The 26,703-nt window shown below is 34.8% G+C and overlaps 4 protein-coding genes and 1 long non-coding RNA gene across 8 annotated transcripts; 2 read left to right on the top strand and 3 right to left on the bottom strand.

Annotated features, from left to right (window-relative positions):
* Positions 1 to 3,052: 3,052 nt before the first annotated feature.
* On the top strand, positions 3,053 to 10,900 carry LOC122017868 (protein RAE1-like). 4 transcript variants are annotated; one of them, XM_042575577.1, is made up of 13 exons: positions 3,053 to 3,222; positions 3,542 to 3,653; positions 3,831 to 3,927; positions 4,045 to 4,131; positions 4,206 to 4,271; positions 4,371 to 4,564; positions 5,504 to 5,645; positions 6,664 to 6,744; positions 7,324 to 7,452; positions 8,241 to 8,318; positions 8,901 to 8,972; positions 9,680 to 9,760; positions 10,627 to 10,900. In XM_042575577.1, exons 3-13 carry the CDS (start codon positions 3,862 to 3,864, stop codon positions 10,675 to 10,677), a joined length of 1,047 nt encoding a protein of 348 aa, XP_042431511.1. In that variant the 5' UTR covers positions 3,053 to 3,222; positions 3,542 to 3,653; positions 3,831 to 3,861; the 3' UTR covers positions 10,678 to 10,900. The 4 variants fall into 4 exon arrangements, with proteins under 4 accessions (XP_042431511.1, XP_042431510.1, XP_042431508.1 ...); XM_042575576.1 differs by having other exon boundaries at positions 3,542 to 3,741; XM_042575574.1 differs by having other exon boundaries at positions 3,542 to 3,745.
* A 406-nt stretch (positions 10,901 to 11,306) lies between these two features.
* Positions 11,307 to 15,010, top strand: LOC122017869 (dicer-like protein 4). The gene is made up of 4 exons (XM_042575579.1): positions 11,307 to 11,506; positions 12,931 to 13,189; positions 13,296 to 13,407; positions 14,513 to 15,010. The coding sequence occupies exons 1-4, from the start codon at positions 11,414 to 11,416 to the stop codon at positions 14,658 to 14,660; spliced, it is 612 nt and encodes a 203-aa protein (XP_042431513.1). The 5' UTR covers positions 11,307 to 11,413; the 3' UTR covers positions 14,661 to 15,010.
* On the bottom strand, positions 12,930 to 15,005 carry LOC122017871. Its single transcript, XR_006121480.1, has 2 exons — positions 13,280 to 15,005; positions 12,930 to 13,164 (listed from the first exon to the last, which is right to left on the bottom strand). It is a non-coding gene; the product is annotated as an uncharacterized LOC122017871 (long non-coding RNA).
* A 64-nt stretch (positions 15,011 to 15,074) lies between the features above and the next one.
* LOC122017870 (uncharacterized protein At5g64816-like) lies at positions 15,075 to 17,685 on the bottom strand. Its single transcript, XM_042575580.1, has 2 exons — positions 17,321 to 17,685; positions 15,075 to 15,683 (listed from the first exon to the last, which is right to left on the bottom strand). Exon 2 carries the CDS (start codon positions 15,591 to 15,593, stop codon positions 15,219 to 15,221), a length of 375 nt encoding a protein of 124 aa, XP_042431514.1. The 5' UTR covers positions 15,594 to 15,683; positions 17,321 to 17,685; the 3' UTR covers positions 15,075 to 15,218.
* Positions 17,686 to 18,084: 399 nt separating this feature from the next.
* LOC122017665 (S-adenosylmethionine decarboxylase proenzyme-like) lies at positions 18,085 to 20,456 on the bottom strand. Its single transcript, XM_042575332.1, has 3 exons — positions 20,296 to 20,456; positions 19,673 to 19,821; positions 18,085 to 19,573 (listed from the first exon to the last, which is right to left on the bottom strand). Exon 3 carries the CDS (start codon positions 19,395 to 19,397, stop codon positions 18,204 to 18,206), a length of 1,194 nt encoding a protein of 397 aa, XP_042431266.1. The 5' UTR covers positions 19,398 to 19,573; positions 19,673 to 19,821; positions 20,296 to 20,456; the 3' UTR covers positions 18,085 to 18,203.
* Between the last annotated feature and the right edge of the window lie 6,247 nt (positions 20,457 to 26,703).

The raw sequence follows: 26,703 nt of genomic DNA, 5'->3' as shown, positions 1-26,703 counted from the left end.
TCTAGACTTCAAAAGATGGTTGAACACTTTATTTGTGACTCCATGACTTATTGATTGTCATTCCTTACTGCCAATAATTCTGCATTTCTACCATGAGCAGAATTAGTTGACATTTTCCTTATTTATTGCCTCTCTTTGTGGTCCAAAATTAATATGGCTGGGTTGTGTGAGTAGCTTATTTAGTTGTGAAAACAATTGCTTCTTGTTTGTATTCTCCTTATGGTTTTCGTCTATATGCCATGACTTCATCTTGTTTTTCCTCCTATAATTTATTATTGTTTCTTGTTTACAAGCGCGAATGACAATTATGATGCTTCATCAAGCACAACTATGTTAATCTATATGCATGTTAGTGATTCCTTGAGAATAATGAAATGAAGAGCTTGTAAAGGCATTTCGTGTATGATCCATAGTATATTGATATACAAAACATCTATATACTGTAGTTTGATTTCTTAATAGTTTGCTCTATATACTTTTGCTTGGACGAGCAGTGTAAATTACCTATGCATTGCACGTGCTTTGCAGCTATTTTTCCAGTTAGATTTTCTTGTTTTGCTCTTTATACTGCAGTTGCAGTTAGATTTTCTCTTTGTATTGATGAAATGGGAATGAAAAATCTATTTTCCCCAGCTGGAATGTAGTGAATATTATAGCTCTTAATCTACACTTATTTGATTGACACTTTGGTTCTTTTAGGTGTCCTATGTAATTATTAAAGCTATGCGTATGTGATTTCTATTTTGAGGAATTTGTGGAATTGTTTTACCTCTACAAATAATTCACCCTACCATAATTCATCATGATGATCCAATTCTTTTGGTTCAAGTTTTACTACGTAACTATTACAATATTAAAAAAATACTATATCAAGTATTATACATTATAAGCTATAACAACTATCCATTATATAAGTTGCAGCTGTTAGTCGTAACGGAAGTAAAGATATTCATGGGATAAAATATTTAATAGGATTTTTTTTTACTTAATTTTAGATTTTTTAAAAAATATTTTTGGCCAATAATTTGTCCTACTAGAAATTCTAAAAATCTCAATCATTCATTAATAATGACCTTATCGACGATGTGATGCGCATCGATTCGATCACATATTAAAATATCTCCATCCATCAAACTTTTCTAAAGTACACAATCAATCAATGAAACTTAGGCAAAATACGGGACATAATTTTTTTTTTCAAAAAAAAAACAGAAAAATTAATGGAACAAGAAAAAAACGTGTCGACCACCAATTAATTTACAAATAATCGTCAAGCACAAGCAAATCTCTCGTCAACTTGACTTTCAAATCAAATGTATTTTTTAAAGAGACAATTTTTTTTTTAAAAAAATCTTCGATTAGCAATAATTAATCGTAAATAAATTATTCACACGTGAGTCGCAAACTTTTCATACTCTAAACCTTTTTACTATTAAATTTCAAAGTCAATATAAATATCATCAATGGACATAATTATTTAGGTAGAATATAATTGTCGAAAAAAATGATAATTTTAATATTCTCATTGATGTTTTTTAGGTCATAAGTTCCATCTTATGAAAATTTTCTATTGATTATCATGATAAATTAAGTACATAAATTTTTCATCGATCATCAGGATAAATTGAGAAACGCACGTGACGATCAGAATCTCAACATTCTTTAATTACACCCCTCATTTGAAGAATTTTTTTTTATAAATACACTATAGCTGATATTCGAACCATGAATATCAGAATGATAATCTGAATATTTTATCGCGACGTCATAACCCCATAGACTAATATAATTGCCGACCAAGACCTTTATGTATGACTCGAGTAAGTTATTACGATCAAGAATTAGAATTGGCAGGGACTTGATTAGGCATGTCCTCGAGTCTGATCCTAGTCAGACTCTATTTGGACCGGACTCGTAACCGAGTATAGCTACTCATTGACTCGATCGAACCGATCCAGCTTGTCATAAGTCTTTCTTGTCGAGTCTCAATCGGATCCGTTTAGACTGTGCCCATCTGGATTAGACCCGCCTAATCCAGACCAACCCGGTCCGAACCTAACTTACCCGGACCCGCCTGCTCTAGACCTGTAATTGAGTCAATAGGTCGATTACCATTGACCTAATTCAACAGGTCGAACTCGTAACCAGTGAATCTCTAGACAGATTTGGTTAATTACAAAATTTTAATTTTAAAAGTTGTTTAACTATAATTTGTGTTTAAAAATATTTTAGGAATATTAATGATTAGTTCAATATTAATTAATCTATTATATATTTCTTTTAAAATTAACTTTTCCATCTATTTTGTAAAGTTATAAGAAAAAGAACGGTTGACGTTGGTGGTGGAGAAGGTAAAGAGAAAAATCTTAGGTATTATCGGAAATTTTTTTTAAAAATGTCGATGATGCGGTAGCCTTGTGGTTGTAGTAAATAAAAGACGGGAATAAATTTTTAAATTGATTTTAAGTCGATTAAACTTTATTTCATCGTAACTTTATCAAATCTAATCTAAATCAACTCTCTTTAAAATTAGCATATTCAATGGTTTAATTTATTTATTAAATATATTATTTGATTAATAGTTAATAATAAAATTATTCAAATAGCTATGATTTTTTTTTTCAAAAATTAAGAAAATTTTAATGAATGATTAAAATTTAATATCATATTGTTTAATGATTATTTATTAATTTAAAAACTTAACAACTCCTTTCCGCCCCACGTAAAGGACGGTGGCAGGTAACTCAGGTAGCATGTCCTTTCCTATGTTTTGATCATTCTGATTAATGGTGAGTAGTTATTTTTGATTTATTTTTTTCATATAAGTTTGGATTGATGGGGAGCTAGAGAGGACCGAATCATATTTTACCATGTGTAAAATACAATGGCTCGTGAATATTTATTATTATTATTATTATTATTAATTAGACTTTTAATTGGAATCTCCTATTAACGTTGAGTGTTTTTATTGATCCAATATGAAAGCGTTGAGCCCAATTATTTCGGCCCAAACTCCAAAGGCAAGTCCTAAATAAGAACTACTACAAGGGCCTCGTTGTCCCGCCCGTTCGTGCCGTCTTGGAGCTTCGTCATCACTCCCAGATCGATCTCCTTCGCGTCCGATTGAAGCTAGGCCTCTCCGCTCATCTGTTAGTGCGAGCGTTCTCTTCGATTGCATCCGCTCTCTCGTTGCCGCTTCCTTCGTCTCTCTCTAGCGGGCAGGTGAGCATCTGCCGGTATCGAAGTTAGACTAAAATAGGGTTTAGGACTGAAATGTAGGGGGGTTTTCGTTTATGGTATTCTTCGTTTGGGTGAATCGGCGTCGAACAGCACAGAGCGTTTATGGTATTCTTTTTTTTTTTTTTTTTTTTTTTTTTACGTGTGGGTTGATTTTTTTTCAGAATGGATTTTTTTTTTCTGTCGATCTATTTATTTGTTTGCTATTGTTGTTATTTTTTTTTTCTTTGTTATTGTTGTGGTCAGCATACTTTTTTTTTTTTTTCCTTTCGGTTTGTTAATATTCAAATACTATCGTACGAAGAGCGGTCGCCGCCGCTACTGATCTCTCGCCCTCGCCCTCGCCCTCGCCCTCGCACTCGCCCTCGCCCTCGCCGAACTAATCTCTCGGCGATCGCCTTCGCATCTGCTTCCAAGTAAGTCAATCGATTCCTTCTTTCGGGGCTGGCAACTCGCACGCGAGGACGAGGGTACTGGTGCCGGTTCCGTGCAGGAACCTCAAACGCTGGTTGTTAGCACAGTTTATTTTGTTTTTAAGGATTTCTTTGTTCTGGCACTTAACCAATTTCATGGGATGATCTGTTGTATTTCAGGAATTCTGTGATAGATTAGATAGTAACGCATATGGCGAGCTTTGGTAGCTTGGGTGTTGCTGCAGCTGGAAATGCAAACCCTAACAAGTCTATGGAGGTAGAAAGCCCCGCAGAATTTGGTTGATGTTCTTTTAAGGATTTATTAGAAGGGAAAATTTATTGTTGATTTTATCTATGTTGATCTGATTTGGTTGATGTTTTAATGGCAATGCAGGTTGTTCCTGCTCCAAGTGACTCCGTTTCTAGCCTTAGTTTCAGCCCAAAGGGAAATTACCTTGTTGCCACATCCTGGGATAATCAGGTCTCGGATCAATGCAACTTTTTTCTCCATATTTTCTCGATGGACTCATTTCCCTCCTCATTGTTTATTTATAGGTTAGGTGCTGGGAAATTTTGGCCGGTAGTAGTCAACCAAAAGCTTCAATATCACATGATCATCCGGTATTTTGTTTTCATTTTGGCCTTCACATGCAGTAAAGATATGTTACATTATTATCACAATACTCATATTGTTAATCATCCATCGCTTTTCTACCTCAGGTTTTGTGCTCTACTTGGAAGGATGATGGGACAACAGTTTTTTCAGGAGGCTGTGATAAAATAGTAAAGATGTGGCCTTTGATGTCTGGTGGACAACCTACAACTGTTGCTGCACATGATGCACCGATTAAAGATATTGCCTGGATACAACAAATGAATCTCCTGGTTACAGGGAGCTGGGACAAGACACTCAGGTTTGTGTTCCATGATTATGATCAATTTTGCTTGTTAAATTGTTTGTCATTCTAAAATTTTATTAAAGACACACCATATGCAAATGTTAGAAGGCGATGGAGAAAGTTAGCAGTGTATAAGGATAGTTCCTCATATGTATGTGCATTTACTTTATAAATTGTTATTCATTCTAAAATTTTATTACAGACAAATCTATGAAAATGTTAGAAGTTGATGGAGAAAGTTAGCAGCATATCCTGGTAGTCCCCCTTATGTATGTGCATTTACTTGTTGCAGTAGCTTAGCTTGTTTTCCGATAGCAATCATCAAAGATCATATCAGAATGTTAACCAGTTTTTGCATTGGAAAGTCTAGGATTGAGTTTATCAAATCAAAGACTGTCTATTAAGGGAACATATGAAATAACATTTTTTTTTTCTGGGAAACATAGTGTGTTCTTATAGTTTGCTACTCAAGTGATGGCCATGTTAGACTGTTTTGAATTCTACGAAAAAGCAGCGCGCTGAAGGTTTGTCCATAAGGACAAGTGAACGTTCTTCTGGCTTGTATCTTCCTTTTCTTTCCTAATTAACTATTATTTTTCTCTCTTATTTTTTGATTAATATACAGACTGTGTCATTTTTATTTAAATAGTCAAATACTCCCCTGATTGAAGAGTAGCAGGCCCAAACTTACCCTTATTATGGCATTACATGTCAATTTCTTTTCTGGCTAGTCTGCAATTAATCTTTTGTAAATGCCAGTGTGTTTAGTGTTTTTTTGCTCCATGATGTGAACCAGCACTATTTGTTGCCTTTTTTGTATTTCACCGTTCAGTTTTGAGTTTTATGCAGTGCCTTCTCTGCATATATTTTATTATACTTGATTTGTTATCCTGAGAACTATTTTTTTTTTTTCCATTTTTAAATTACTTCGTTGCTAATTGTTTTCTTTTCCAGGTACTGGGATACTCGACAAGCGCAGCCTGTCCATAGTCAGCAGCTTCCTGAACGATGCTATTCTCTGTCAGTGCAGTACCCTTTGATGGTTGTTGGCACTGCAGATCGACAGATTCAAATTTTTAACTTGCAAAACCCTCAGGTGATTCATATATTTGCTGTTTAGCATTCAAGGTGTTTATCCTATATATATTATTATTTACAACCTTGTGGCATGGCAGTTAAGTTTCCTCTAGCACAAATGTTATGTAAATTTTTCTTTGTAAAGTTTGCTTAGTGTAACAAGATCTTCTTGCTGTGAGTATCTCTTCTGTTCTTGGCATTATGTGCTGTTATATGAACTTTAAATAAACTTCTGTTTAGATGGGGTTTTTGTTTAGTTTGCATAGAGCAAAAGAGTCAAGAAAAAACACAAGGCATAGAGATAAGGGAAAGTAATGTTGTGAGTGGCTGAACTAAATCTCAATTTGTGGTGATTGGAATAAGCCCTAGATTGTGGTGGTTATAGTAGGAAATGGTGGAAAATAGAGCATTGAAAGGAGCCAACCACACAAGTCATCCTATGAAATCAGACAGACCAGAGGCAAGGGAAAAATGAAGGGGAAGTTGGATAACAAGGGAGAGGAAGCAGATGCTTTTACTATTTGCCATGAAAGGAACACAGGAACCAAAATGATGTCACGGGCAAGTTTCTTTTATTTTAATTAGGAAATTGAGCTAAAACCTTTACCTAGTAATGGCTGAAGTTAATTCATGGCTACCTGAATTTTCTACATCAAATTTGATTCCTGTTGAGTTGACAGGATGCAAGATGATACACGACAACTTGTTAGATAGTACTTCTCTATCAGTCCATAATGGTGATTGGTTTTATCCCAACAAATAGGAGCTGTTGTTTCCTCATTCAGGATTGGATGACATTAACTTTATTATATAAATTTTCTGAGGAAGAGACTTATAATTTGGTGAATGAAAGATCCTGTCTGTGTAGACTAAGAGAATGATATCTTTATATTTTAGGTTTTGTCTTCCTATTTGTTTGTTAATTATCTGTATATTAAATCTATTTCCACATCTTTTTCATTATTCTATGGGCAGTAGTAAAATTTGATTTTTCAAGATTCTGACACATTTTCAATTTTTTCTTTGGCCATTATCAGACAGTGTTCAAGACAATCACATCGCCTTTGAAGTACCAGACAAGATGCCTTTCTGCATTCCCTGATCAGCAAGGGTTTCTGGTAATATTTCTGTTAGTACATTTATACATTTACATTAATCAGAGAATACACTAGAGTCTTAAGTCTAAGTTTTAGAATTGTCCTTGACTGAAAATGCAAGTGTTGTTCTCGTATATAGCCTCTATATCAGAGAATATTTTTAAGGTTTGCATCTAAAACATTGAAGAAATTTGGACTATTTTAGGGTTTATCCCATTTTTAAAGCCTATATCAAGAGGTTTACATCTGTTGTTTGAAATAAGTTTTGGAATAATTTTACTCTTTTATGTTCTCTCCCTTCAATGAGATCACTGCAATTACAGGTTTAGTCCACTATTTAAGTTTGTTCACTGATATTTACTGTGTTTTCTACCAGCTAATATAGCTTTATTTTTGAATATAAACCAAGTGTCCAACTAGGTTTCTTTTAGGCTTTTAGAGAATTTGAAATTCAAGTTTTCAGTGGTCAAATGAAATGAGTTATGTTCCTTCACGGCAAATGCTAGTCAGAAGTTTCTTTCTTCTTTCTACTATATTTATCTACTGGAGTTGATTAGAAATCCAAGTTTTTGAGCGAACCTTATTGGTGTTGTACTGTAGGTGGGATCAATAGAAGGGAGAGTTGGCGTGCACCATCTTGACGATGCACAACAAAGCAAAAATTTCACATTCAAGTGCCACAGAGAAGGCAACGAAATATATTCTGTGAACTCAATGAACTTCCATCCTGTAAGATACTGAATTTCTTGTTTTGGTGTTCTTGTTCTTATAATTCCTTTGCAATGTAAATAATAAATTTGGTTTTAGTGGTGATGATTTCATTGTCTACGTATTTGCCTACTTTCTTGTGGTTATAATGCATGTAGTTTACTCTCCTTTAAGCACCATTCATATTTGACTATTAAGTTGTCATTTTTTTTTCGTCCAATGACAAAATTTTTGTTTATTTTCTTCCCCTAGAGAAAATAAGTTTAGTTAGCAGATATTTCAGAAACTTTTGTAATTGGGTGGACCTTGACATTCCTTTTCCTATTGCCCATATTCCCACGAAAGCAAGTGCATTCTTCTTTCAGTGGTTGATGTACAAGGAGTACTCGCTCTTTATTTTGAATCATATTTATTTTATTTCTAGAATTTCAAATTGCAAACCTGCCATTCTTAGCTATGTGAGCTTTTGTAAGCTTATCAAGCTGAGTTTTAATCTACTGATTAAAGTTCAAGTTCAGTCTTCCAAATAAATGAACTCCTAAGCAGGCCAGTTATTGAGCTTTTGTTTGTACATTTAGGCTGGCTTGGTTGCCTACTTCTAGATGATATCGACAAGCATCTAACCTCATACACGACCTTTATTATGTAGAATTAAATTCACTTTCTTTCCATGTGATTAGCATTAGTGTATGTTCATGTTATCCTCACAATGTATCTTGGATACTACCACTGCTATTATTGTCTATTGAGACAAGTAGTGTAGCTGAGACATCAACTATTTACATCTTCAGAACTCTACTTTGTAACAGGTTCATCATACATTTGCCACTGCTGGGTCTGATGGCGCATTTAATTTCTGGGACAAGGACAGCAAACAAAGACTGAAGGTCTGCATGTTTCAAAAAATTAATCATATTTAAGTGCTCTGAGCTTGTTTTTAATCTCTTGTATGATTCCTATGTTTGTATTTTACTCTGAAACTACGGAGTCCAGTTTGGCATTCCGATTGTCATTTTGCTGCATTCACTGGATTATTTTGCAGATTTAGGATATCAACATTTGATTTCATCTGTTGACTCTCTCCGGACTAATTAAAAATTTTCACAATTTTATTTTCCATGTATGATGTAATTGTACCATTCAATTTAACTCAATCTTTTTGTTAATGAAGTTTGTGCACATTCTATCAGAGGCTAGTGTCATTCATGATACCTTATAATTCTGAATATATTAAATGTTTAATGCATATTCTTTACCTTCTTCAGTTCTTTCAACTTGTTTCTAGGCCTTGAATATAAGAATTGATTTTCTTATTTATATTTGTTAACGTTGTTTTTGTTGTTGGAGTATCATAATTGTTTAACATTATATAAGGCATAAAACAACTTTTTTTTTTTTTTTAAAAATAGAATTTTAGTATCCTATTACCATCCTAGGCCATTTCATTATCATTTTCCTCTTGAATGCAGGCAATGAGTAGGTGCCCATATCCCATTCCATGCAGCACTTTCAACCATGATGGTTCAATTTTTGCTTATGCTGTAAGTTTCCTATAATTCATGTTTCTGTTAATGATCTTATTTAAAAATTACGTGATTCAAAACATAGTTTACAGACGGAATTGTAAACTAACTAGAAGAGTTTCGGATCACTAATTAGTTGTTGAACCGGTGGATTAATTGGTCAAGCCATGTATCAACTTGGGCATTGATTCAGCCTAGTCCATTTGGCAGACCATCCTATGAGAATGGATTAAATCACAAACCCGTTGTTTCTAATCGTGAATTGCATGTTTAAGCGATAACAATAATTTGATTCAAGACGTTGAGGCTGGGCTTTGGGCGATGGCCAACTGCTTGAGTTGAAGGATTGAAACGTGGAGGGCTAGCAGCATTAGAGACTGAAATGAGACATGAGATTCAAATTAGTAAAGTCTTTTAAGTAAGCTAATTAATTAATTTAACATTTTGCACTTCCTCACAAAGAACCCAGCAGTTGAACCTTTTTTTTTGTCTTTTCATATTTTTTTGTTTATTCAATCTGTGAGGGAAACAACTCAATTCCAGTTCAGCCACTGTTTGATCCAGTTTGTGTACCTGGTTCAGAAAACACATTTTCATGAATTAGCTTACCTGTTCTAGCTAGTACACATTTTCATAAAATGTTGATGTATGTAAAGAAATTAGTATGGTCGATATTCTTGAATCTTGATAACACAACTTCTGATAAAGTTATGGAATTGGTGCAGGTCTGCTACGACTGGAGCAAAGGTGCTGAAAACCACAATCCAGCTACGGCAAAAACATACATCTACCTTCACAATCCACAGGTATGTTTAGAATTTTGAGTCGATCCCTTCTAACTTGATGATATTTCACATCTTCTTCTAAAATGCAGCATTCATATTAAGTTCTATCTAAATATAATGGGGGTGAATATTCAGTGGCAATTGGCAGTTAAACATAATTGCCACTTGAACTACTTGTGGAGACATATTTTCCTTTTAGCAAAATTTATTGCTCTTGGATATAATGTTTACCTGTCAAAATTTTAGGGTAGTGCTTTCGAAATATCATAGGTACTGTTATGAATTAAGTGTTCAAAGGTTTGAAATCTCAAAGCCTTTTGGTCAGCTTTAGACATGCCATTGCCAACATCACACCAGAATAGGAGAGGAGGAAGGATAGGAAGATCTGGCTTATCCCGGTCATCATGGAAGGTTTGGCACATGTGTTGTTTGTTGATGTGAATGTTGCACTGCCTTGTGTAAATGTCACACGAGGAAGCCTCTGCTGCATCACCATCACTATACAAGGTCTGCTGCATGTGTTTGCCCTTTGTGAACGTCATGCCATGTGTGGAGCTCGACTTACAGCCTTAGGGTAAGCCTTTGGTGTGTTCTGACTTCACACCATTGCTGGAAGACTCGCACTTCATTGGAAGTTTTGGTACATCACCATCATTATGGAATGTCGGCCGAAGAGCTTCATTGGAATCAGACTAATCCGCATATTAGCCGGTTGGCTCATGTCCTACACTGGAATGAAATTTTAAATCATACTATAACCCTTTATTCCTTGTCTAAGCCTCGTCTTCTCTTTGAATTCTATCCATTACTCACATCAAAAACATCAAACAAACCTAATGAACGAAGGATTCATCCCACAATTCCTAATCTATTGTTCTTTGTAACAGGAATCTGAAGTGAAAGCAAAACCACGCCTTGGAACTGGAAGCCGAAAGTGAATGTACAACATTCAGGGGCTGAACCGTCTCTCTACGGCCCAGCATTGTCTTGCAGTAACACTGTATTTTTTATGCTAAAAAAAAATGTGAATCTGAGCATTCTTATACTGTTTGAGAACACAGAAAGTTGTTTGTTTCTTGTGAGCTTTTTTTTTTTTAATGCTAAAAAAAATGTGAATCTGAGCTTTCTTATTCTGTTTGAGAACAGAGAAAGTTGTTTGTTTCTTAGGTTTTTTTTTCCATGTAGCTGATAATTTGTTCGTTTGATTGCATCTGTGCAGTTTCAAACTCAGAACTTTTGGCTATTAGAGTTCAATGTACTTGTGGCAGGAAGTTAGCATAACCGTTATAAAATAACCAAATTTTAAGAAGTAAAAGCTCTATATCGTTAACCACTCTAATTATTATTATTCCATGAAATAAAAATTCTCGAATGGACCTATCTGAAAATTTGCATCCTGTCTGTCGGCCAGTCCCATCGTCTCTGCGCATAAATTTTTTGAAGTAGTTTAATAATTTTGAAATTTTAAGAGGCAATAATTTAGAAAGAATTTTATTATAGAATGTTAGAAGTAATTTTCCCGAAAGTTAACTTTGCACCTCTGGCTCCAACTTTTTTTATATTTTTTAAATTCGAGTCCAAACATCCACACCACTCTCCGCACCGTCGGGCAGGGAAAAAAAAAAAATCTTTTTCATCTCCCCGGCGGCGCGCGTGGCTTCTCTTCGCCATCCGATGGAAGAGGAGAAATCGATGGCGAGAAGCTCCTGCCCTTCCTCGCGGTGGCGGTGCTGCTGCCAGAGCTGGGTCGATCCAATGGAAGAGGAGGTAACCTCCTTCCGTATTTTCCCTTCGTTTCGCCACTCATTTTTGTTTTTTTCCGAAAAATTCATGTTGCTTGCGCGAGCTCCGGCCAATGTGGTGTTGGAGAGCAAGCAGATTTGAAATTATTCACGAGAATATTGGGGATCGAGCCCTTTTGTTCAATATATGCAGCATTTCTACGCTATCTTGAGTACATACTTTTTGGGTAAGAATATCATCGGAATCTTTATTATCCGGGCACTGCTATTCTTAGCTGATTTGTTACCTAGTTTTCATCTGCAGATCAAATACGCCCAATTGGGAAAAATAATATCTGTTGATTCATGTATCCTGCTATTTATGTTCTCAATCTTAAATCTGCACATGCTGTTTTATGTTAATTGCTCTCCTTTATCTATTCTTTTAGGTTTATGGGCTTAAATCAATAGCTCTATGAAGGTTCAGGTTTACATTGTTGTGGAAGCGACATAGCTTCCTTTGCTTTTAATGCAAATAAACAAAAGGAATCGATCTAAATTTTAGAATTTGTAATTGATTTTTCTTTGTTTTATTTTAGTCAAATGATTTCTTTTAGTTTGGTAAGAGTTTAAGGGGCATTTGATATGAGTTCTTTTGATTTGGCTTAGTTAGAAGAATAGACAAGGCCATACCACGATTCATTCAATGAGAAATAAACAACTACAAGAACTCAAAATGAGAAAGCAAAATATATCCTTGAAAATTGTCATACCAGATATCAGTCTAGAATTTGCATCAAATAATCCATGCTTTCTCATGTTCCTTTGTTCAAATCTTTGATTATTGCACGGTTATATCTAAATCATTGTAGGAATGCAAGAGAGACAATGACCCAACTTCAAATTCTTTATTTGAGCTCTTCGAACTTGTGTGGTTCACATGTACATGCCACACATTCTTCATTTGATTTCTGTTATCTTAGATATGGTACTTCTTCTACTAGTGAACTGCGGCAAATAGATCAATTTGTATGGAAGTTTTTCGATGACATTATCTTGACTATGAATGTGTTAACCCTCATTTGGCTTTTTTACATTCTCACTAGAGAAGCTATGTATAACATCACTTGAGGTTGCAATCTATTGCATCCGGTTTTCCTGTAGGAAGAAAGTTGAGCATCATTGTCAGCTAAATTTCATTCTTCCCTATCCTTCCTATCTTTGGCTGGGAAGTTTTTCCCTTCTTTACTCCTGTCGATAATAATAAATTATTGTCGAAAAAGTTCGCGTGAACATCCATAGCTTCTCTAGTGATGTTATACATATGCCAGTAGGAGTTATCTTGTTTATATTCTCTTACAATGTTGGCAATAAAGTTTTGAGATAGTATAATTTCTTACGATGTTGGCAATAAAGTACTGAGACTTGTCTTTTAACTTTCATCCCTGCGCATTTGAACGTATTGCACAGGCTCTTTATCGCCCACATGAAGGAAGCTTGCTCTCCGAAATGGAGCCCCAGAGTAGAAGCCAAGAAGCCAAATTAGTTAGCTTTTGTAAGGAGATTATTGTAGCCAGAAGTACCATTGAAGATGATTCGATTGTGGGACATGAACTTTTTCTAGCAAACAGGAGTCGAGAAGCAGAATCGATCGGTTTTTCCAAGGAGATGACTGCAACCAATAAAACAAGGGCATGCCAAGACCTGCCAGCAGAAATGCATCAAATTGGTATAACAAACAATATGTTTGGGAACAATTGTCTTTTCTGAATGCAAATAAAGTTGCCTATGACACAATCATGAACTCAACTACACTTACATTTTAACGTTTATAGGAGATCAGGGTACAGGAACTGCGAAATCACGGCTGCTTATGATCTGTGCTGCAAATTCCTGGAAACACCCATCATTTATTTTGTGCGAGGAAGGACCTGAACAACAAAAAAGGCAGGTTACGCTTATTGTCTCTTAGTACTTCTGCATATCAGTTATTATCTTTCTAGAATATCACTACAAACTTCTGAGGCATTTTCTATATGTTAGTTGTTATCTGTAGAGCTTAAAAATTTCCCTCTTGCAATGTTTATGATGATAAATCATGGCTCATCGTAATCAAATTAGTACCTTATATATTTTATCGAAAACTAGATAATGTCTTTCTTTTTATAGACTGTTATTGAAGCATAAGATCTATCTGTCAGGAGGAAAGTAAAAGGGGAGATGATAAATAGTGAAAGTTAGTCATGAAAAATGGTAAACATGAACTAAATGTACATCCCTGAATAAGGTCAAATACGCATTGTAAAAGCTAAGAGATCAAATAACAAGCTACATAAATCAAATATAGAAGCGAACTAAGATTATATCAAATAACAGTGCACATATAAGTACAAGCATAGTATAAGATGATATTGAGCATGAGCATAGAAGATGAGTTTCTGAAACTCAGTTTGAGATTCAGTATTTGACTAATACAACAATTCTGCAATGTACCAAAAGAGCAAATCGCAAGATCTACGTTTTAACTCGGTGTTAACAATGGTCGGAGCAATTTTGCAATAGCTTTCCCGAAAGATATAAAATCCAAATAAACTTAGCAGTGGACTTGGCATATTGAGCTGAGCAAGAGCTTGGAGCTTGAGAAATATGATAATCTTTTACTCTCTTAATGTCTTCTCGAACCCAAAATTTGAAGACTCAATACCAAACACCAACAAGGTAGACAAGAATCCTGAACCTTAGAGGGAACATTAATAAGCTACGAACTCTTTGATGGACTTCCTACGGTATGTTGGAATAGTGGCCCATCGATGTTTATTGGCTCACATTTACCTTGTAGAGATTCTCCAAATGGAGGTTGTTCATGCATCTTGGATAGCCAAATTATTATGATGAATTTCCAACTCAGATCCTGTGATCGACAGGAGCTTACTTTTCCTTTTTGTGTGCACGGTGCTTGATACATGTAGCGTATTTCTGTTACAATCAAGCTGCAGTTCTCACACACACAACACATATATACACATATATATTTCCTTGTGATTATTTGCAGATTCTCGTGTAAGATCATTCTGGAGGTAGATACAATCACAATCACTATTTTGGAGTGCTTCAGTGAATCACAACCTCATGAACAAGAGGCCGAAGAGCAAGCCGCAGAAGGAGCACTATGGTTTCTCAATCGCTTGGGACATACTTAAAGCGGTTGTCGACAATATCACTCAGATTCTCATCGACTCATTTTGTCATCATTCTAACTTATTTGACAAAGGGAGCTGAAAAGAGAAGCCTTTTGCTACCATTGATTGTGGTATTTCTTTCTCAAGAGAAAAAAGGTTCTACCATTGTTGTCTATGACGCACAAGGAGCTCCAAGCTGAAAAATCTAAACCGCCATTAGAGTAGCAGCTCGGAACTAGTCTTAACAACAATTCGCTCGGGAGAATGTAAAATATAAACACCCTTTGTTTTCTGAATCATGAATCTCTTCAGGTCCAAGCTTTGTATCGAATGCTCTTTATTTGAAATCTTTACACCATGTTGCTGCTGAACTTGTTGTGTCAGGGTCAGCTTCTGTTTTTTTTTTAAATGTAAATCTCTGATAAATATTATCAATTTCAAAGTGTTTGAAGGTACTTCAATGATTTTAAAATTATAAAGGTGCATTTTGAAAGAGAAGATAAATGAATTTCCCCCCTTTTTTGTTCTTAAATTCAAAATACGGGACGAGAATACAACTGAATTACTGATTCGGCTCGTTCAAATCGAAGATGCAGAGAGCCTGAGGCATTCGCTTTGGCACCTCTTCATGCAGATGTCGTTCCAATTGGGCACTTGGTGTTGGTTAACACAGACAGTCCTGGCACAGGCATCAGCACAGGCATCAAGTTCCGAGACACCACACACAGTGACACACGTGTCGAGGATCGGATCTTTAGAAAATGCGCCGACCTTCTTCAGCATTCTCTTCGAAGTACAGACTCTCTCGCAGACGAAGATTTCATCAGAGTTCTCACGGCCGCGAGCATTCTTGAGCCTTTGTTCATCAGCATGTCGCCTTCTTACTCTGACGACTTGCCCCGCTATGATGGCTGGAATTGCAGCCCCTAGCAATGACCACCATACATCCACCATTTTTCCAGTCACAATTGTTCGAGCTGCTGAGACTGCTCTTCTCTCCACTTACAAGTGAAAAAAAAAACTATAGAAATAGGGTTTCTCGTCCTGTGCATTTTTCGATAAGTTAAAAAAAACAAACACTAAAAATATAAGCAAACAATGATCCAGCAAACTTATGTCGACACAGAAAGGATCAGAATTACAAGTGTCAGTAAGCAAATCTTATAGCCATTGATCATTATACATCGAATCTCATTTCACAGGAATTCATTGATTTTGATGGAATGATATACCAAACCTTTCTGAACCGAAATGCATTCATTGAATTCCTTGCTTTAAGTAACATTTCTGTGATCTATAACATTGACTATTTCACTCACATTCAAGATTCTTTCCTCCTAAAAAATAAGGGAATATGCACACTCATATCCTTGGACAAAGACCGACATTTTGAAACTCCATATACTAAACCTAACTCCGGCAATGCCAGACACACCACCGAACGAAATCATGAGAGACAAAATCTGAAAATGACACAACCAAATGAATAACAGGTGACCTAGATTTACATTTTGTTCAAGTTAAAATTAATTTTAATATTTAACATCTTTTAAGCTGTATAATTTTTAAAAAGGCTTACCTAATCTCACATTATGTAAAATCAATCTTCAAATATATATATATATATATATATGTTTGTAATTGATGCTAGATTGAGACAAGCACCTAAGCTTGAGTGAGCTTTAAAATCAAGATTGTCATTGTCATTGTCATTGTCAAACTGTGTTTTTTGGCAACCATTGGGGTTGGCCACACAAAACTTATGACCTATTGCTCTACGCAAGCTAATTCAGTAGTATATCCAAATAAATTAAATCACTTAGGTTTAGGCAAACATAAATGCTTGCAAATAATTGAAGTTCATGTAATTAGTTTTCGGCCAAAAATCCAGAACATAGGCAAGATGAGCCATTAGCACAGTATTAGAGTACTTGGGAGTTCAGGAAGAGAGCCTGGACAAAGCTAATAAACCTGAAGAGAACTATTAGGAATACGATAAAACTTTAAAACAGAATCACAGAAAGTTGTGAGCTTTAAGCAGGAACAAGAACAACGAAACAGACACCAGCTTTAAACTGTAGAATAAAGTGAGTGGGAGTGGGTATTTTATGAAACATTTTCATAGAATTTAGTTTCTAAAGCAAATACAAGTGTAGCAAGCAATAAAATGAAATGAGGTCCAATACGATAAAGCTTTACTTATTGTTTGCTTTGGAGGCGAGATCTTTGTGCTTTTCCTCATTCTGTGCCTTCAGATGGTAGAGGCTTATCATAACAATGGCAATGGAGACTTACCCTGATACTCGAACCCGACCAATACAATGGTTAAATACCTAGAAAATTTTGGAAAAAGACTACCTTAACCTATCGATTTATTTAAATGAGAATTTGTTGGATGCCCAAATCAATCAAACATTGGGTCTGTTAGTTGTGCATACCTGAAACAACTAAAATGAACAACTCTAAGAGGATAAACTTCACAAAATCTCATCTGCACTCTGCCTACTCTCTTTGATTTCCCATGTTAAAAACCTAATCAACGTAAGGATTTTGCATCCAGAACTCCAAAAATCTAAATCAAGAGGATTCTTCTTCCAGAAAATGTTTGATCAAAATGAACAATGTATATAAATATTCCTAAAACGGAAATAAAATGCAAAACAGAAAAAAAAAATTATCACCTAATTATCCTTCTATGGTGTTCAAGAGCTACGTGATCGTAGAGGCGTCCAAATTTGAAGGCTGATGGACTAGGGAAACTGGATGCTGTGACCGGCGTGCGAGCCAGAGATTGATAATAAGCGATATCGAAGCAGAGGATCAGCCTGCGAGATCAGAGGTCGCGAGAGGAGGGGGTGACTGACTTGCGTGAGAGATCGGTCTCCATAGCAAAGGCTGAGAACTTGCACTGCGAGATCGGAGAGACGAGGCCACTAGCAAGGGAATGACCGTCCTGACGGAACGGGGAGTGGACCGCAATCGATTCCGGCCACCGGCGGCGGCGGCGGCCAGATCGAAAGAAAGTTCGAGAGAGAATTTAGGGGAAGGAAGGTGGGTTTGGGTACAAATGGGGAAATAGAGATTCACAGGCCTCCAAATCGGGCCCAACTTGACTCTCCGGTCCAAGCCTGGCTCGAGGTGAATGTATTAGGCAAACTATTAAGGTCAATAAATACTTTTTTATTAAACCTATTTGTTCGTGTAATCTAACTGTTGATTAATCCTATTATTTTTTATACATCAATAAATACTTTTTTTTTAAAAAAAAAATGTTAATTATACATATGGTTTATCCTGAGAACGCAATATCTTAACAAGGCAACAGATAGATCACATACTAAACATACCTGAATTATAAAAAATATGACACAGATTTAATATAAAGAACATAATTAAGACATCCAAACTGTTCCATCAGCAACAAGATCTCTTGAACAGCACAAAATTATGCGTTTTTGCTCATTGTGGCAGACATAGCAGACCACCTAGAGCATTTATTCTTCACAGCATGAAAGAACTAAACAAAGAAAAACATGAAGAAAAAAAAAACAGTTTGGCTGGCTGCTAAAACACTTGAATTTCCTGACTCTCAGCTTTCCTTCCCTTCTCCATCATCATCATCATCAGAAGCTCATCCTCATCCTTTGCAGTCGCAATACTCTCCTGGTTCTCTCTTTCCCAGGGGTGCAAGATGGACCTCGGTGAGACAGGAGCTGTCACAGGGGAAGCAGAAAAACTCTGGTAGATCAGTAATCCTCCGTCAGGCAGCTCCTGCTCTATCATTTCCCCGCAATTGTAACCATATACGTCAACTTCCTTTCCCCATGAGGCAGCTTGCTCACGTCCTCCAAATATGGTGACAGCAACAGAGAATTCAGAAGGGCCGAAGCAGGAGAGGACCCTTTCGACCAAGTCGTTGTATGATTGGGACTCAGGGTGGAACCCCATGGCCTCGTAGCTTGCATAGCTGAAACCGTCCTCTGGTGTTACATGGACGGTAGAGAGTGCTGGCCCAGATATCCCGTTCATGGAGTAGCCGCAAGGCTCGAAGTCGAAGTCGCAGATTTCCATCTCAGGGATGATTTCAGAGATCCCTGAGAACTTCGTCATCTCAGTGGCAGAAGCAGCAACATTGTTCTTGAAGAAGATGGAAGCTCGTCCAGTGTCCAATCCAGTCATACACATCTCCAGAGTGACCATAGGATGCTCGGGCTTCTCAGTAGCATAGTAGATGTGCCATTTGCGGTCCGGTATTAAGGGATCACTGATAACATAAGCATTGCCACCGGACTTGAGGTCGCCGAAGAAGCCATTGAGGACAGAAACTTCTTCAGAGAAGCTGTGGTACGGGGCTGGTTGCGCGCTCGGGAAGATGAAGGTTCCCCGAGAGTACTTAACGGATTGAAGAGAGAGCGAAAGCTCTGCTGCAAGCTCGAGGATTCTAGGAATGGAGAGGAGGAGCTTTGTGGTCCCGCAAGTCTTGATGATGATCTTGTAAGGGTAGACGAAGAGGCTCGACTCGGAGAGTACGTAGGAGTCGAAGTCATTGTTAGCCAATTGAGACACGATGGTGCAGCATGCCAAATCCAGAACAGAGTCGATCTGTGCCCGAGAGAGGGAGCGCAGGCCATGGCCATGAGAGCGAGCGAAGATTGATGCCTCAGAGAAGGTGATCTCCAAGCGTTTCTCGAACCCCTCGAACCCGATTGCAGAAACAAGAGCAAGGTCAGGAGAGCCAGTCATCGTCGTCAATGCCATTGCTGAGGACGGGCAAGAAAGCGGGGAGGAGAGACTGAGAGAGGTTTGATTACTAGAAGACAGCAAGCCAGAGAGTTGAAGAAAAGAGGAGGAACAAAGGTCGAACACGCTTAAGAAATCCTACTCTACTGAACAGGAGAGCAAGCGAAAGAATATCAGGATGGCTTCCTCACACACTGCAATGAATTAAAATGAGAAAAAAAAACATAAATTCATTCGAATAGAATTAAAAAAAAATGGTGCATTTTCAATTCAAAGGTTTTCATTGATCTTACGTTGGAGTAGCCAGCAGACTGGAACTTCTTGATTCCTCCGTACGGTCGAACGTCTTCAATGAGGTAGCCAAGGGGAGCTTCGTATTGTAATGAACTACTACTAGATTTCTTGCCACCTTTTGACTCCATTAAATAATCATTCACGATACCTGAAACAAAAGAAGAATAAGAGCGTTGTCAGATTAAATTAAAATCCCCGAAAAATAACTCCGTAAAGACGTTTATCGATCAAACATATCGCCGAAACGAACAAATGGATACCGCAATAAGGAAAATAACTTGGTAAGATTAACAAATAAACAAAACGAATAGATTAACAAATGACATAGAAAAATAATGGAAAAACAACAATGGAGTATCAGTACGAACATATATCCGCAAAAGAAGAAGATCACTATAGGCTAGAAGGTAACGAAACGAAGAACACGTACAAAAGATAAAGCGTAAAGAACATCACGCATCCAAAGAGACAAAAAGCGAATCATTGAAAAACAAAATTAAATCTACAAATCTCGATTTTAACCCGAGAGCAACAAACCTAACAAGCTAACAAAAATCTTAACAATCATCAAAAGTCGTTCTTCTTTTTTCATCTTTTTCCATGAAGAAATAAAAGAACGTACTATAAATAATTTGAAGAATCTGCTAAGTACGGCGTTGATCCGCTCCCCGATCTCTAGTCTCCAGATCAAAGGAACGATCTCTCCTGAAGCGAGAGGACGTGCTCAACGAAGGGAAGAACAACAATGGCGAACGAGGAAACCCTAGCCAAGCGGCGGATCGATGGCGTGAGGAGGAGAACCAGGGCGTTTATATATATAGCAGAGGGGTGAGGCCGCGGCTCCGCTCCTTTCTTTCGGAACGGGTTTAATTTTCCTTTTTTAAAAAAACTAATTTTTAACCATCGGACGCGTGTAGGCCAGCTGTGAACTCTAAGACCTATTCCATTCCCACGAACTCGCTCGTCCCACGCGTCGACCGATTCCTCTCATGCTATTGGCTGCCCGTTCTGGGTCCCATCCTGAGGACACTCTCTTCGGGGCGGTATTCCAGGCAGCGATCTCCTACCACGTCACCGCCGGCTCATTCAATGAAAGCCAAATTAAGAACGATTCTCAAGACACGTTTTATTTCTCTACCCGCTTATTTACGCGTCTGACGAACGATTAGAACCGTTGGACCCACTAATATGACGCAATTGTATCCTGGGTAAGTAAGTGTGGATTATGTCATAGGTTTATGGTTCACGTGATTTCCGGAAATTTAGGCTTTTTTTTTGTGCTTAATAATTTTTTATTTATATGTTTTTAAAAAACATTTTCTTGTTTTATTGTTCGGCATTTATGTTCATATCATATATAGGAAAGATTTTGTTTTTTTTTATAATTTGTGTAATTTTTTTTTGGGAATTTTAATTGTCTTTTCAAATGATTTTGGTATACCATCAAACAATAAATTTATATAAGATTGGAAACTTAATTAATGAAGAGTTCTTTAGTTTTATGTTAAAAATTAACTTATTAAAATTTTAGAACCTACTAAATTATTTTCCTAAAAAAGGATTTTATGCCTTATTGAACTTATTGTCTCCATAAATACTCTCCATGCAAGTATTTCTTCCATAAGAAATTTTCTAATTTTTAGTTCAACCAAATTAAATTGCCTTTTTTTAATTAAATCAAAATTATTAATTTAATTTGGTGGAAGCTTATTTGCATATAATTGCATATGCAAGTATTATAATTCTTGAAACGTAAGTTCTTATAGATTAAATTTTATCATATAAAATATAATATACTAAATTAAATTGTCATATTATACATTCTTTATATCAATTCTGTAAAAAAGATGTTGAAAGATTGACGATGAATATAAAGAATAAATGTTGATTTTATGTTTTCAAAAGCTAAATTATAAATAATTAAATTTGATTAAAAATAAAAAATCCTTATTTTTACCATCATCAAAAGAACGTCTCCATTTTAAAAATTATTAAAATAATACTCCATATTCCAAAAATATTTTTATCCAATATTATGAGCCTGAGTGATCTATCCGGTCTCATAGAAGTTTTTCATCAATCACCAGGATAAATCGGGAAGCACACGTGGTGGTCAGTCTAGAAGCCTAGCATCCTTTGATTACACCCCCCCATTGGGAGGAAAAATTCTTACAAATACGTCATAGTTGGGGTTCGAATCGTGAATACCTAGGAAATAATCTGGATATCCTAGCATGATATTATTGTTGGTGCGGTTAGCACTAACGGTCTAACCCAGGTTTTGATGAATGACAAATAGGTTAAGTTAGTTTTGTTGTTGTCTGACACTTTGATCGAGTGTGCAGGAGAAGTCCAGACAGGTCGACGGGCTGACCGGATGTCTGGCACGAAGTCCAGCTAGGTCGACGGGCTGACCGGATAGCTGGCAAGAAGTCCAAGCGGGTCGACGGGCTGACCGGACGCTTGGCGAGAAGTCCAGCTAGGTCGACGGGCTGACTGGATAGCTGGCGAGAAGTCCAAGCGGGTCGACGGGCTGACCGACGCTAGCGAAGTCCACTAGGTCGACGGTCCGGATAGTGGCGAGAAGTCCAGACAGTCGAAGGGTGGCCGGACGTCTGGCGGTAAGGTAAGTCACCGGAGGGAGTGATCGCGAGGACGCGTTCCGGGAAGGAACATTAGGCGCGATCCGGCTTAGATCCATTTCGGATATCTAAGTCGAGATCGTGACTAGATTCCGGTCTCGGAAAGACGGAATCTAAGTCATACTCTTTGCTATTACTTTGTTTGAACTTTAATTGTGCTAACAATCTGTTTTACAGGATATATATTTACCTCCGGACTAACGTTTGTCTTGCAGGACGGATTCTGCGGGAAAACAGGGTCCGGGCGCCCGGAAGGAATCCAGGCGCCCGGAAGGGATCCGGGCGCCCGGGAAGCAAACTTTATCCTGATTGCGCGTCGCCACGTGGAGCTCACTGGTTGGACCTGCCACGTCTCACCAGGGCGCCTGGAAGGGATCCGGGGCGCCCTGAGCTTCATATAAAAGAAGGGGCAAGGGTGGAGCTTCACATCAACTCAGAATCCAAGATCTGCTGCTCTGTGCTCTTGCGACTCCACGAAAAGCTCTCCGACTCAGTGCTGGTTTTGTTTTAATTCTATTGTCGGTATTTTCTTTATCTGTCAATTCTTGTACTTAACTCTGTAATATTCGAATTGATAGTGATTGCTCAACGAAAGTACTCACGGAGTACGGGCCTTCGAGTAGGAGTCGTCACAGGCTCCGAACGAAGTAAAAAATATTTGTGTCTATTTTACTTTTTCGCTGCGTTTATACTCTAAGTTTTCGAATCGATATTCACCCCCCCTCTATCGAATCTAACGGTCCTACAAGTGGTATCAGAGCAGGTACCGCTCTGATTTGGTGCAACCACCAGTCAGGCAAAGAGGGGTGCTTTTTAAAGAAAAATTAGATATCGTTCGTCTTTAAAATAAAAATCTTACGCCTTTCGTTTTTTCCCTCCAAAACTATTTTTGAAAAACACATCATCATCTTTTCACCGTTGCTTAGTATTGATAAAATATTACATTTTCAAAATTTTAGAATAATATTTTTTTATTAATATTTTAATAATATTTTATTATTTTTTTCAAAAATAGTGAAATATTATTTTTTCAGCACTGCTAATCCAAGACCAAGTCTTGGGATTTTTTTCTGTTTCTCTGTGTGCAAGAATAATGACTCTTCAAGAAGGACGGAACCCCCACGAACCACCACCATACGATCAAGATTTCAACTATTGGAAGCGATTAATGGAATGCTTCTTAGGAAGCGTAAACTTTGATTATTGGCTGATATTGAGAAAACCTTCTCAGAACTCAGAACTAAATACAAATGTAAGTAAAATCATTTGTAATGTTTTACCTAACAATATTTTATGCAGAGTAAAAAAGTACAAAGATGCACATGAGCTTTGGACCCAATTGATCAAACTTCACGAGGAGCCGATGGAGCTTGAGGATCAAGTAAAAATCGAATCTGAACTCGGGTTAGATCCAATCGAAAAGCCTACTGAATTAGGGGTTGCGCTCAAGGTTAGTGATATTTACCAAAATACTCCTGCTAATAGTAGTTTAGAAAATATGAGCATTGATCTGGTTATTTCTGAAAATATATGTGAAAACAATGTAGTTGACAATAATTACAAAAATACCCCTAAGATATTATCTTATAAAACAAATCTAATTAATTTAAAAAATTCAAACTTAAACCTAAACAAATCTGAAAAACTCAAATGATAGAGATGACAAGGTCAATATTGATATAGATAAAATTAATAAATTATTTAATAATCTAGACAATATTAATCTAGAAAATCCTATCCAAACCCAAGATAATTTAATTAATAAAAAAATTAAGTTTTAATGATAAGAATAATCTAATAAATTCTACTAATTATATCAACTTAAAAAATAAAGAAAATATAAGAATAAAATCAAACACTTTGATAAAATCAAAACTAAATTTAACAAAATTAAAATTAAATGTTAAAAATAACATATTAAATAAAGATAATCCGAAAAATTCAAAATTAACAATTAATAAAAGGTTAAAAGATAAACCTTTAAGGAAACATAATTCAAACAATTTAATTAATTCAAAGTTAAAAATGAATAAAAACTTAAACTTTAAAAATAAGCTATTAAAGAAAGATAATTCAATTAACTTAATAAAAGTGAAATTGAAAGAAAATTTAACTATGAAATACATTCTCTTAAAGAAAGATAATTTGACTAATTTAATTAATTCAAAATTAAAAACTTGAATCTAAATTATAAATTAAATATTAAATTTTAACCAAAACTTAACTATAATAAACCCAGAACTAAAAACTAAATTAATGGCCAATAGTTCAGGGGAGGCTCCAGAATAGCCGGCACCTCCAAAACTAACCTACCCGACAGGGTAACCCTAACCAACCTACCCGAAAAGGGTAACCCCAACCAACCTACCCGACAGGGTAATTAGGACTAGTTAAAGAGGGTTCAAGTTTAACTTGAATCATGGTACTGGTGAAGTTTTTTGATGATAGTACGTTGGGGAAGCTTGGACATCGCATGTCTAGAAAGATATGGCTTCAATCTGGTGCATTTGGCCAAGTGGAACCGACCGAAGCTACCTTTAAATGGATCCTAACTAGTTAGACCAAGGTTTAATACTAAGCTCCGTGGATAGGACTATTCAGAAAACCTCGAAAGGTTGGTTACTTCTAATGACGTCCAAGTGACTCACCAAACTTAGAAGTTTATCCGAAGAATGCCTATTTGTTGAGACCAAAGCTAAACCTGAATCTAACACAAGTTAAACCAAACTCTGTAATTAAATCTAATTCATCTCACAAAATTATAAGATTCCCTGATTGATAATCTAGATCGGGTGAGATGAATAAGGATTAAATTAATTAATTTTCAAACGAATTTCAAATTAAATTAAAATTAAATTTTGAATTTCAAATTAAATTAAAATTAAATTTTGAATTTCAAATTAAAATTAAATTTCGAATTTCAAATTAAATTTCAAATTTCAAATTAATTAAAATTAAATTTTTTAAAAATCTATTTTAAAAATTAAACTTAATTTTTTTTAACTTAAAAAATTTATTTTAAAATTTTTTTTAACTTAAAAATTTATTTTAAAACTTAATTTTTTTTTAACTTAAAAATTTATTATTTTAACTTAAAAATTTATTTTAACCTAAAAATTATTTTAACTTAATTATTTAAAAAAAAAAAATTTCTTTTAAAAATTATTTTAAAAACTTTTAAAACTTATTTTAAAATTCTTTAAAAACTTTTTTAAAAAATTCTTTTAATTTTTTTTTAAAAAAAAATTCTTTAAAAACTCTTTTAAAAATTCTTTAAAAACTTTTTTAAAAAATTCTTTTAAATTTTTTTTTTAAAAAATTCTTTAAACTCTTTTAAAAATTCTTTAAAAACTATTTTAAAAATTCTTTAAAAAGAATTTTAAAAATTCTTTAAAAAGAATTTTAAAAATTCTTTTAAAACTCTTTTAAAAATTATTTTAAAACTATTTTTAAATTTCTTTAAAAATTATTTGAAAAATTCTTTAAAAACTATTTTAAAAATTATTTAAAAACTATTTTAAAAATTGTTTAAAAATAATTTTAAAAATTCTTTTAAAACTCTTTTAAAAATTCTTTAAAAAGTATTTTTAAATTTCTTTAAAAATTAGTTGAAAAATTCTTTAAAAACTATTTTAAAAATTATTTAAAAACTATTTTAAAATTCTTTAAAAACAATTTTAAAAATTCTTTTAAAACTCTTTTAAAAATTCTTTAAAAATTATTTGAAAAATTCTTTAAAAACACTTTTAAAAATTCTTTAAAAACTATTTTTAAATTTCTTTAAAAATTATTTGAAAAATTCTTTAAAAACTATTTTAAAAATTATTTAAAAACTATTTTAAAAATTCTTTAAAAACAATTTTAAAAATTCTTTTAAAACTCTTTTAAAAATTCTTTTAAAACTCTTTTGAAAATTCTTTAAAAACTATTTTTAAATTTTTTAAAAATTATTTGAATAATTCTTTAAAAACTATTTTAAAAATTATTTTAAAATTCTTTAAAAACAATTTTAAAAATTCTTTTAAAACTCTTTTAAAAATTCTTTAAAAACTATTTTTAAATTTATTTAAAAATTATTTGAAAAATTCTTTAAAAATTATTTTAAAACATTTTAAAAATTATTTTAAAAACTCTTTTAAAAATCATTTTAAAAAACTTTAAAAAATTCTTTTAAAAATTCTTTTAAAACATTTTAAAAATTATTTTAAAAAATCTTTTAAAAATCATTTTAAAAACTTTAAAAAATTATTTTAAAAATTCTTTTAAAACATTTTAAAAATTATTTTAAAAACTCTTTTAAAAATCATTTTAAAAACTTTAAAAAATTCTTTTAAAACATTTTAAAAATTATTTTAAAAACTATTTTAAAAACTTTAAAAAATCCTTTT

This window comes from Zingiber officinale, chromosome 8B (assembly GCF_018446385.1).
Source record: "Zingiber officinale cultivar Zhangliang chromosome 8B, Zo_v1.1, whole genome shotgun sequence".
Lineage (NCBI taxonomy): Eukaryota > Viridiplantae > Streptophyta > Magnoliopsida > Zingiberales > Zingiberaceae > Zingiber > Zingiber officinale.
Note: the sequence above shows the minus strand (reverse complement) of the source record. Positions and strands in the feature narration are given on the sequence as shown.

Coding starts and splice junctions, on each gene's coding strand:
- LOC122017869 (XM_042575579.1), top strand. CDS start 11,414: ATGGAAGAGGAGAAATCGATGGCGAGAAGCTCCTGCCCTTCCTCGCGG. Junction 11,507..12,930: donor TCGATCCAATGGAAGAGGAG/GTAACCTCCTTC, acceptor CGTATTGCACAG/GCTCTTTATCGCCCACATGA. Junction 13,190..13,295: donor AGCAGAAATGCATCAAATTG/GTATAACAAACA, acceptor TAACGTTTATAG/GAGATCAGGGTACAGGAACT.
- LOC122017868 (XM_042575575.1), top strand. CDS start 3,862: ATGGCGAGCTTTGGTAGCTTGGGTGTTGCTGCAGCTGGAAATGCAAAC. Junction 4,272..4,370: donor CAATATCACATGATCATCCG/GTATTTTGTTTT, acceptor TTTCTACCTCAG/GTTTTGTGCTCTACTTGGAA. Junction 4,565..5,503: donor AGCTGGGACAAGACACTCAG/GTTTGTGTTCCA, acceptor TTTCTTTTCCAG/GTACTGGGATACTCGACAAG.
- LOC122017665 (XM_042575332.1), bottom strand. CDS start 19,397: ATGGCATTGACGACGATGACTGGCTCTCCTGACCTTGCTCTTGTTTCT.
- LOC122017870 (XM_042575580.1), bottom strand. CDS start 15,593: ATGGTGGATGTATGGTGGTCATTGCTAGGGGCTGCAATTCCAGCCATC.